At 45.0% G+C, this 12130-nt stretch overlaps 1 protein-coding gene across 8 annotated transcripts in view; it reads left to right on the top strand.

Moving 5' to 3' along the window:
* Rnf216 (ring finger protein 216) overlaps nucleotides 1-12130 on the top strand; it is a 152438-nt gene that overhangs the window by 127236 nt on the left and 13072 nt on the right. For all 8 annotated transcript variants that reach the window (XM_004671304.3, XM_004671303.3, XM_045143301.1 and 5 more), the window contains one exon: nucleotides 3206-3428. In XM_004671304.3, the coding sequence (XP_004671361.2) occupies nucleotides 3206-3428 (223 nt within the window). The remainder of the gene's footprint in view (nucleotides 1-3205; nucleotides 3429-12130) is intronic.

Here is a 12130-nt window from a genome sequence, read left to right as displayed (position 1 = left end):
CCAGTGGCAAAATAACAAGATTCACTGTCTCAAATAAAGTAGAAGGAGAGAACTTACATCCCAAGGTTGTCCTCTGGCCTTGGTGGCATTTACACACTCATAATACACACATGGGGGTAGAGAAATGGATCAGCAGTTAAGGTGCTTTCCTGCAAAGCCAAAGGACCCAGGCTCAGTTCCTCATGTAAAGCCAGATGCACAAAGTGGCACATGCATCTGGAGTTCATTTGTAGTGGCTAGAGGCCCTGCCACACCCGTTCTCTCTTGTCTGTCTCCTCTCTCTTGTCTGTTTCCAAATCAACACAACCACCAAAACAAACTATTTTATGATGACTCAACTGTTAAGGTGTTTGCCTGCAAAGCCTAACGACTTGAGCTCAATTCCCCAATACCCACATAAAGTGGCACATGCATCTGGAGTGAGTTTGTAGTGGCTAGAGGCCCTAGCATGCCCATTCACTCCCTTTCTCCCTCCCCCCCCCCCCCCCCCCGTCTCTGTGCTTACAAATAAATAAATAACTTTTGTTTTGTTTTGTTTTTGAGGTAGAGTCTCTTGTCCAGGCTGACCTGGAATTCACTATGTAGTCTCAGAGTGGCCTTGAACTCATGGTGATCCTCCTACCTCTGCCTCCCAAGTGCTGGGATTAAAGGTATGTGTCACCACACCTGGCTCTAAAAAAAATTTTTTTTTTAGAGAGTGAAGAAATCCCCCTGTAGTCCTGAATGATACATTTGGAATAGTTTAGTTTGGTCAATTATATGTACATCATTACAAAAAAAAGAAAAAATACACATATTTGGGCTGGAGTGATGACTTAGTGGTTAAGGCACTTGCCTCTAAAACCTAAGGACCCAGGTTTGATTCCCCAGTACCCACATAAGCCACATATACAAGGTGACACATGTGTCTGAAATTTGTTTGCTTTGTTTGCAGTGGCTGGAGGCCCTGATGCACCCATTCTCTCTCTCTGTCACTCACTCACTCGCTCACTCATCCCCCCCCCCCATAAGTAAATAAAATTTTAAAAATAGGCTGGGTGTGGTGGTGCAAGCCTTTAATCACAGCACTAGGGAGGCAGAGGTAAGAGGATTACTGTGAGTTCAAGGTTACCCTGAAACTACATAGTGAATTCCAGGTCAGCCTGGGCTAGAGCAAGACCCTACCTCAAAGAAAAACCAGTAATAATAATAATAATAGGCATACTCACAAAGGAAGACGATAAAATTTTTAATAGCATATGTCTTAGAATGTAAGGTAGCTGCCGAAGAGGACTGCCCGTTATCCTTGGATGGTTATAGCAAGTAGCCGTGGAATCAGGGCACCAGCTGGTCATGCAGAAGGTGTCTCTCAGTCTTCCTGTTGAGCACCAGGTCAGCACACACAGCTGGGAGAAGCTCAGGCTTTTCTTCCTGCCCTGCCCCTGGGAGCATCCTGTTGTGGGGCTATTTCCTGCCTAGTTCACAGTCTACTTCTAAACCACCCTCCAACAAAAGAACTGACTGTGGCTTTTCCTCATTCCCCTTGGCACCACATTCTCATAGTAGCAGACTTTGGTAGGATCATTCTGGTCCTCTGTATCATCTTCTAGTGAATACAAAAGCAGTAGACTGGGCCAGCTTCATGCAGTGTCAGATAGCTCTTTGATCATCTCAGCAGTGTTGACTTGGAAGCATTCTTCATGGATTCCTTGGTACTACCCTTTCTTCCTAACCACACCTATTATTCACACGTGGCAACTTGGTGGGAAGAGAACAAGCAAATATACCCTGTCTTTGAACCTTTGGGAAACCAGTGTAACCTTGATTGTCGTTTTAGCTTCTTCTCACACAGTATGCTACATGTTACATGCTGCACGCTGGCCAGGGGAAAAGTCAAGCCAGCCAGCACAGCAGCTGAAACCCAGGCCTGACTCCAGGGTGTACTTCCAGAAAACTGAACTTGTGTTTTGCACACAGCTTTTCATATGGGAAACTTTGTCATCAGAATTTTGTGTCATAGCCGATACCACTAAAAGAAAATCTTTCATTATTGCTCAGTAATTAATATCATCAACATATGCTCTACTCTTAAGTTACCAATGGTAAATTCACTTTAAACTTTGTCTTCCTGTTCAAAAGAGCTTAAAAACCACTTGTTCTTCTGTAACTTGCACTGAGTGCCAATTCTTCTCTAGCTAACGTTCTGCTTTCCTTCCTTTTGTGCCACTGGCAGATTGGATATGAATTCATAGCATCCAATTTTCTAATGCTTTGACACATATTTAGACACATGATCTGCCATATGAGGAGCTCACTGCAGCAAGCTCTTCCACATATCTACAATCAGAGCACTTCCTGTCAGACTCCCCTCCTGGACTCCAGTGCTATGAGCCACAGCTTGCAACTGGCCACATTTTGGCCGCTGTGCATTCAGTAGCAGACCTTTGAACTTGCTGTTTTTGGGACCCTGCATACTTCCAGCAGAGTGTACAACACACAGCCCTTCACACTCTGCCTTTAAGGCCACCAGTTTAGCAGAGGAATGTGAAAAGTATGGTTTTGTAGCTGGGACTAGCAGCTTCTGATAAAGAGCACTCTGTCATTTTGACTTTAGCTGCCTGTCCAACTTAATCAGTTCACATGATTCTGAAAACAGCCTCACTGCAGTGGGCCTTGGGAATGTGGGCTTATGACATGGGAAGTAGCCTATTGCAACACAGAAGTAATACCCACCCCCAGGCCAACTGTTCAGAAGTCCAGACGTGTAAGGCTTAGGCTACCAGATCCTATTTATCGTGTTTTACGTGTCTAAACCCATAGTTTAGGAAGATTATGAGGTGTTGTTTTTTTTTTTTTTTTCTTCTCTCCATTGGAAGTCTCTAGGACCCCTATAACAGAGAAATCATTTTTCTGACTGCAAAGGTACCAGGCACTGTGCCAGGGACCTTATGTCTTACCTGGAACCCAGGTCATGAGAAAGTTGTGTTTTCCCAATTTGAAAATTAGAAGTTGAGTGTCTAGGCAGTTGGGAAATTTACCCAAGGTTTTATAATAAACTTTGAGCCCAGTTCTCTGGCTCTTAAAACATAGGATCTTTTTGCTGTTTGAATGTCACTAAAAGCTGCAGGCAATCATTACATGTTGGAAAGAAATAAATACTTAATGGCGGTAATATTTTTCTGTGCTCATCTTTCCTGCCAGCTCCAATCATGTTTTCTTTTCTCAGTGAAGAGAAAATGACTGCTGCCCGCATTAGAAAGTGCCACAAGTGCGGGACTGGCCTCATCAAGTCGGAAGGCTGCAACCGCATGTCTTGCCGCTGTGGTGCCCAGATGTGCTACCTCTGTCGCGTGCCCATCAACGGCTATGACCACTTTTGCCAGCATCCTCGCTCTCCAGGAGCCCCTTGCCAGGAGTGTTCAAGATGTTCTCTCTGGACCGACCCTACTGTGAGTACATGCATGGCTTCCTAGTTCCATGTGGGGGAACAGCCCTGTATACATGGAATGAAAACATTCTGTAAATACATGATCTATTCAGACTCATAAAAACATATAGGAGGGTTTAGTGGGTAAGGCAATTACCTGCAAAGCCTAACGACCAGAGTTGGATTCCCCAGTGCCCACATAAAGCCAGATGCACAAAGTGGCTCATGCATCTGGATTTTGTTTGCTATGACTGGAGGCCCTGGCACGCCCATTCTCTCTGTCTGTCTCTATTCTCTCCTTCCTTGAAAATAAATAAAATGAAAATATTTTTTAAAAAATAGATGAGCAGAGTGTGGTGGCGCATGCCTTTAATCCCAGCACTTGGGAGGCAGAGGTAGATGTTTCTGTTGGTGAGTTCAAGGCCAGCCTGGTACCATAGAGTGAGTTCCAGGACAGCCTAGGGTAGAGTGAGACCCTACCTTGAGAAGAAGGAAAAAAAGAACAAAAAACCTGCTCAGCCAGAGGAAGAGTAAGACTGCTTTGCAATTGTCCAGACAGAAACTTGCCTCTATATCCGTGACCTGGCAGCACCTAGTACTACTTTCACAAGAACCTCATAATAGGAAAAGATGATGACATCAAAATAAAAGGAGTGACTAATAGAGGGAAGGAGGAGATATGGTGGAGAGTGGATTTGTGAGAGGGAAAGTGAGGGAGGGGAGAGAATTATCATGGTTTATTACCTCTCTAAATATGGAAGTTGTCAATAAAATATATAAAACAAGCTGCTCATCACGAAGTAAGCTGGGTGTAGCGCATGCCCCTGCAACCCATTACTCAGGAGGCTGAGGTGGGAAGATCACTTGAGAGACCAGCCTGGGCAACAGAAGGGAGACACCATCTCAAAAGAGTTTTGTGGGCAAATTCTTTCATCCCTTTGGGGACTTCTGTGCCAGCTGAAGTATTCCAGAACATAAACCATTAAAGGGACTTACTGGTGGCACAGTGCTGCCACCAAGGCTCAACAGAGATAGCTCAAGCGAGGCATACTAACAGAGCTCTCATGAATCTCTCACCAGTGAGCCACTGTCGTGGTGTAGATGGTTTTGATGTGGTTTGGTGTTTGTTTCAGATAAGTTGTCTTATGGCCCCCACCGGTCTCAAAGTCATTGTTTCTGTTGGTGGTGGGTTGTTTTGTTTGTTTGTTTTGTTTTTTGTTGTTGTTTTTCAGGTTTTTTGGTGTCAGGGATTCAAGGTAGGGTTTCACTCTAGCCCAGGCTGACCTGGAATTCACTATGTAGTCTCAGACTGGTCTTGAACTCACAGTAATCCTCCTACCTCTGCCTCCCAGGTGTGGGCTACCACAGCCAAGTCAAACTCACTTTTTACAAAGATTATCTGGACAGCCATGCATGGTGGCACAAGCCTTTAATCTTAGCACTTGTAGGAGGCAGGGGTAGAAGGATCACCATGAATTCAGGGCCACCCTGAGACTACATAATGAATTTCAAGTCAGCCTAGGCTAGAGCAAGACCCTGCCTGCAGGGCGGCGGTGGGGGGGGGGGGAGAAGATTACCTAGAATGTCTGATCTCTGCCTGCCAAGTGTTAGGATTGTAGACACGTATTGCTATACCTATCTAAACCTAAATTCTTGATTTCAGCTTTAAAAGAAAAGGGGTGTGTGGAAATGGCTCAGTCAGTGCAGTACTTGCACAAGTATGAGGACCTGAGTGGAGAGACCTAGCCTGCACATTAATACCTGAGGTAGAGGAGTGTGCCAGTAGTTCCAGCACATGGGAGATGGGAACAAGAGAATCCCTTAGGCTCTCTGACCAACTAGTGTAGCTGGAAAACATTGCACTTCAGGTTCAGTGAGACACCGTGTCTCAAGGAGATAAGGCAGAGTAGCAACAGGGAAGGACACTATTGAGACCCTCCGGTGTCTTCTGCACATCCTTACACAGGGTGTGCACATCCACACATACGCATAGGCTAAAAAACATGAGATGGGGCTGGAGAGTTGGCGCAACAGTTAAAGATACTTGCTTGTAAAGTCTTGAAAAAGCTAGATGCACAAAGTAGTGCATGCATCTCTTTCCGTCCCCCTCCCCTCTCCTTGCAAGTAAATAAAAATTGAGAAACATTAAAGTTTAAGCACAAACAGGATAGAGAACAATTGAGAAAATCACCAGACATCAACTTCTAACCTACACACACTATAGGCCCACGTGTTACCATAGGGAACTAGAAGCCTGTCTGGGCTACATGAGACCCTATCAGAGCTCCCCCAGAAAGAAACAGTCACATCTCTGAAGAAATAACAAAGCCCTATTCTCACAGAATTTCCAACCTAACAGTATAAAACAGGATTCCTTTGTGGCTTCAGAAAATCACAGTGAGGGGCTGGGGATTGGGCTCGAGTACCTGTTCAAGTATGTATGAAGTTTTGACTTTGATCCCAGCACCGCATAAAACCAGACATGGTGGCACACACCTGTAATCCTAGCCCTTGGGAAGGAGAGACAGGAAGTTAAAATAAAGGTCATCCTCAGCTACATAGAGTGTTGAAAGCCTGGGGCTACCCTGTCTTCTAGATGGTAGATACAAAAATAGATAGGCAGAACTGAAATATTCACAGGGCAAGGGATGAGCAGGTGTCCACCTTGGGAAGCATTTGTAGCTAAGCTTGCAGAAGGAGCAAGAGCACCAAGAAAGTCAAACGAGGCTGGAGAGATGGCTTAATGAATAAACTGCTTGCCTACAAAGCCTAGGGACCCAGGTTCAATTCCCCAGTACCCACATTAGCCACATTCATAAGGTGGCACACGGGAGTTTATCTGTGGTAACTGGAGGCCCTGGAGTGCATATTTTAAAAAAGAAAAAAGAATCCCCAGTGTGTTATCACCAGCGCACTGCACAGGGAAAGAACTGTGGCATCCGAGCTAGCTACGCTCTGCTGAGTCCTGTGTCCCCGAAAAACACTGGATCTAGCCTTTGCAAGGACCTCTTTTTTAAGGGGGGAAACATTGTGGAGATTTGGGAGACGGGGAAATTTAGTAAGAATTCACTACTCACTGCTGGGTTTTCTCTTGTTTGTGTCACAGCTTCACTGAAAAGCCACTCTCAAATTAGCATTACAGTCGATGTTGACAAACTGAGAATAATGTAGAATTTATTGTCTTCAAAATATGTCCTTTAAGCTGGGCATGGTGCATACCTTTGATCCCAGCACTCAGGAGGCAGAGGTAGGAGGATCCCTATGAGTTTGAAGCCACCATGAGAATACAGGCTGAATTCCAGGTCAGCCTGGGCTAGAGTGAGACCCTACCTCAAAAAAACAAAATATATTCCAGCACCCAGGAGACAAGAGGTAGGAGGATCACCATGAATTCGAGGCCACCCAGAAACTACATAGTGAATTCCACGTTAGCCTGGGCCAGAGTGAAACCCTACCTTGAAAAACCAGAAAGAGAGGAGAGAGGGAGTCAAACAAATTGAGTCTGTTGGGGAACCAGAAATAAGGCAGGAATAGCTTTTTTAAAATAATTTTTGCCTGTAATTACAGCTCTCGGGACTGAGAGAAAGGAGGATTGCTATGAGTTCAAGGCCAACCTGAGACTATATAGTGAATTCCAGGTCAGCCTAAGCTAGAGGGAGACCCTGCCTTGAAAAAACAGAAAAATAATAATTTTTGGGCTAAAGAGATGGCTTAGTGGTTAAGGTGCTTGCCTGTGAAGCCTGAAGACCCAGGTTCAATTCCTCAGTACCCATGTAAGCCAAATGCACAAGGTGATGCATGTGTCTGGAGTTCCTTTGCAATGATCGGAGGCCCTGCATGACCATAACCTAACTCACACTCTCTCTTGCGCTCTCTCTCCCTCCCTCCCCCTCTCATATAAATAAAATAAATTCTTCAAAAAACAATAATTTTGATTTTATTTATCCATTCATTTATTTGCATGCAGAGAGATTGAAGAGACAGACATAATGGGCATGCCAGGTACTCCAGCCATGGCAAACGATCTCCAGTTGCATGCACCACTTTGTGCAACTGGCTTTATGTGGGTAATGGGGAATCGAACTCTGATCACTAGATTTTTGTAGTCAGGTACCTTAACCGCTAAGCCATTTCTCTAGCCCCATCCAGCTCTTTCTTAAAGAAAGAATGTTGTATTTCCAAGAACTGCCTTGTCTCTGGTCACTTCTGCTTTGGTCCCATTAGCCAAAACTTAATCATTTGGCCCCAACAGCACCAAAGATGGAAGACCACATGTGTTTTAGGTCAAAATGAACACAGCTAAATTTCCCTTACTGTGAAAGAGGCAAGTGTTCTGCTGGTAAGCCAACTCAGTCTGTTCACTACTACACCTGGAAAGAATGGGCAGGGAAGTGAAAAGAGAATTACAGATAGGCAGAAAAAGTTATAAAAGGCTGCTGGCTTTTCTGTCTACCCATTGAAGTTGGGAATTAATGCTAAATAAGTCAAAAGGAGATGGAATATCACCTGTCAAAGTGACGAATATGGTTCAGCCTGTTGAGGATGTGGCAGGGAAGACGTAACATGGGATCAGGAGGGTGCATAGGTCAGAGGGGTTCTGCTGCTATTGACAGGGCTGCCTGAGTAGCCCAGATTGGCCTCAGACTTGCCATCCTCCTGCCTCACTCACCCTTCCAGCTGGGATTATGGCCACATGCCCATTCCTGGCAGATCAAAAGGTTTGCTTTGTTTCTTGTTGGGGTTGCCATAGTGCATGTGTGGCTGTCAAAAGATCAACATCAGGTGTCTTGTGTTCCACCTTCTTTGAAACAGGTTCTCGTGCTTTGGAAAATGAAAAACCTTGGAATTTTCCTGGGTCTGCCCCACCCCTCATCCTAGGTACAGTAGGATCGCAGATAAGTGTGCCGCTTTGCTTCTGGTTTTACGTGGGTGCTGGGAGATTGAACCCAGGTTGACAGGCTTCGCAAGCAAGTGCTTTTAACCACCAAGCCATCTTCCCAGCTCAAAGGTTTTTCTATTTAATTTTATTTATTTATTTGGGGGGGGGGGTCGAGGTAGGGTGTCACTCTAGCTCAGGCTGATCTCAAATTCATATGTTAGCCTCCAGGTGGCCTTGAACTCTCAGTGATCCTCCTACCTTGAGTTCGTTGTTTTGTTTTGTTGATGTTTTGGGTTGTCTTTTGTTTCCAAGAGAAATTTTAATGTATATTCATTGGCCTACCAGTTCATTTATTAGAAAAGTTAGCTAAGGAAACAATTAGACAAGTTCAAAAAGGTCTGTCTACAAACGCCCTAATTATTTAAAGTAGTATAAGTTTATTTTTTAAACATTTTTTTACTTATTTAAATGCAGAAAGGGAGAGCGATGAGACAGAGAGACTAGGTTTGCCAGGACCTCCAGCCATTGTAAAGAAACTCCAGATGCATATACCACTTTGTCTATCTAGCTTTATGTGGGTACTGAGGAATCACACTTTGGTCATTAGGCTTTTTAGGCAAGTGCCTTAACTGCTGAGCCATCTCTCCAACCCCAGTTTATTTTTTAAAATATTTTTATTATATTTAGTTGCAAGAGAGAGAAATGAACTCCAGATGCATACAACACTTTGTGCATCTGGCTTTACATGGATACTGAGGAATTGAACACAAGGTGGCAGGCTTTGCAGGCAAGCGCCTTTAACCACTGAGCCATATCCCTGGTCCATAGTCTTAAGTTTAGAAACCATACTTAACTTACCTTAAAGAAACCAATTACATTTTATATACGCAAATTTTGGAAGAATACAAAAAGTAATGTTATATATCTCTATTTTAGAATTTGCAAATATAGTTGAAGAGATGGCTTAGCGGTTAAGGCATTTGCCTGGGAAGCCTAAGAACTCATGTTCAAATCCCCAGGTCCCACCTAGCCAGATGCAGTAAATCAAGCATGCAGTGTCGCACATACACACAAAGGGGTGCACACATCTAGAGTTTGTTCACAGCAGCTAAAGGCCCTGGTATGCCCGTTTTCTCTCTCTCTCCCAAAATAAATAATAAAAAATAGAAAAGTTCTTTAAAAAAATAAAATAAAAGCCAGGTGTTAAACCCAGGTGTGGTGGCTCATCCCTGGAATTCCAACTCTTTGCAGGCTGAGCTGGAGTGATCACTGAGTTTGAGACCAGCCAGGTCTACAGAGTGAATTCAAGTCAACCTGGGCTAGAGTGAGACCCTGCCTCAAGAAACAAATAAACAAAAAATGCCAAGTATGACTACAAACACCTGTCCCCCTAGCCCTGAGGTGGGTGGAGACAGGAGAATTGTTAGTTCGACCACAAAATAATTGGTATTTGTGCTGGGGAGACAGCTCAGTGTATAGAGCACTTGCCATGCACAAGCTGTACACTGTGGTGTGAGCATGTATATCCCAGAAAGAAAACAGTTAGGAGACTGTCCTAGATAGAAGTTCACCTACCAGCTAGCCTGACAGTTCAGCAATGAGCATGAGCCCCTGCCTCAGACAAGGCGGTGAGCACCAAACACAGGAGGAGGGAGGGGGATTCAACCTTTTTTTTTTGTTTGTTTTTCTTTGTTTTTGTTTTTGAGGAAGAGAGAGAGAAACAGAGGCAGATAGAGAATGGGCATTCCAAGCCCTCGGCCACTGTAAACAAACTACAGACACATGTGCCCTCTTGTGCTTCTGGCATATGTGAGTCCTGGAGAATCAAACTGAGGCTTTGTGGGCAAGCAACTAAACTGCTAAGCCATCTCTCCAGCCCTTACCCAAATTTCTTGACTTCACTATTTGGGCCAGCGCTTTGAAAATCAAAGCGTTCCTCTGCTACAACAGGTCTGACACAAGAAAATGCCAGTCACAGATTCACCATTCTCATGGCAATGGATGGGGGTGGGTGACTTTAGCCCTTGTTAAAGGAATATGCCATGGTCAGAGCCATCTCAGTGGAAAAACAGCCTGCTGGAGACCAGGTGTGCTTATGTTAGGAATGTTCTGTCGGGAGCAGGCTGCAGTGCTCACAAGGCTGGGAAATGACCTCAGGGATTATCTGGTCATTGCAGCTCACTACCCAGTGGGACCCTCACTCAGCAAGCCTACCATCTTGTCACCTAGAAGGCTTATGGAAAAGGGAGAGCCACGTTTTCCTGTGTTGGAGGAGACAGCCTGCTAAGGAAGGGATGCTCGTCTGGTACCTAGGTGGGCCTTTGTTACAGGCCTGGACATTCTGTTAATTTCCCTGTACAGACTATCCAGCTCACATCTCCAGAACTTCAGGTGGAAATAGGGACTGAGTTTTCGTCTCTTTTTTTTTTTTTTTAATATTTTTTGTCATTTTTATTTCTTTATTTGAGAGTGACAGAGAGAGGGAGAGAAAGAGACAGATAGAGAGGGAATGGGCGCGCCAGGGCCTCCAGCCACTGCAACGAACTCCAGACGTGTGCGCCCCCTTGTGCATCTGACTAACGTGGGTCCTGGGGAACCGAGCCTCGAACCAGGGTCCTTTAGGCTTCACAGGCAAATGCTTAACCGCTAAGCCACCTCTCCAGCCCAATTTTTCATCTCTTTTTTTTTTTAATTTTTTTTATTTATTTATTTGAGAGCAACAGACACAGAGAGAAAGACAGAGAGAGGGAGAGAGAGAATGGGCGCGCCAGGGCTTCCAGCCTCTGCAAACGAACTCCAGACGCGTGCGCCCCCTTGTGCATCTGGCTAACGTGGGACCTGGGGAACCGAGCCTCGAACCGGGGTCCTTAGGCTTCACAGGCAAGCGCTTAACCGCTACGCCATCTCTCCAGCCCTTTTTCATCTCTTAATTGGATGTCACTGACAAGGACAGCAGTCTGGCCTATGCTCACACCATCTCTGCTCCTTCGTGTCTTGTTTCTCCTCCACGCCCTTCCTGTACCTCATGAAGTCTTGTGTCCCGCCTCCCTGTCTGCTTGCTGCAGCAAAAGCACCAGCCCATTTTCTGCTGGACTGTCATCTTCTAGCCTAAAGAAGGCTCTTTGCGGGATGGAGAGATGGCTGAGTGGTTAAGACACTTGCATGCAAAGCCTAATGACCCAGGTTTGATTCCCCAGAACCCACATAAGCCAGATGCACAAAGTGGCTCATACGTCTAGAGTTCATTTGCAGCGGCTGGAGGCCCTGGTGCGCCATTCTGTCTATATGCCTCCCTGCCCCCCAATAAATAATTTTTTTTAACAAAAAGAAGGTTCTTTGATTACTCAAAGTTTAAAAACAAGGTTAGGCATATACCAGTCCTTCCAATTTCCTCTGGTCACCACGGCATAGATTTTGTTCTGTTTGTCCTCTTCCCATCAAACCAGGGATCAGCCTGGTTTCCTTGATTCTCACTAGGAGACTGATTGAATTCTACCCCAGCATTTGCTGTGCCCTCTGAGAACACAAAGCCATTCAGAAGCCCTAGAGACAAAGCTCACAGTGTCCTGGGCCCATCCTCTGGCTTCATTAACTAGCAGTCAGGGAAGAGACTTGCATTGTCAGCCAGGGAATTGTTCCTGCCTGGCTCGGAGCACAGAGGAGTTGAGTCCTAATGACTAGAGGTGGCTTAGAAACCTGAATGACTGCTGAGGGCTTGAATTGTGAATAGTAGCCTCCTTTCTCAGTTCATTACCACAGATAAGCCAAAAACAGGTCTTATGAAACAGGGTGACTTATTTAAGAAGCAAATACAGTACCAAGTATCAGCACTTAAAGGGTCAGAT

Source organism: Jaculus jaculus, chromosome 2, assembly GCF_020740685.1.
Source record: "Jaculus jaculus isolate mJacJac1 chromosome 2, mJacJac1.mat.Y.cur, whole genome shotgun sequence".
Lineage (NCBI taxonomy): Eukaryota > Metazoa > Chordata > Mammalia > Rodentia > Dipodidae > Jaculus > Jaculus jaculus.
Note: the sequence above shows the minus strand (reverse complement) of the source record. Positions and strands in the feature narration are given on the sequence as shown.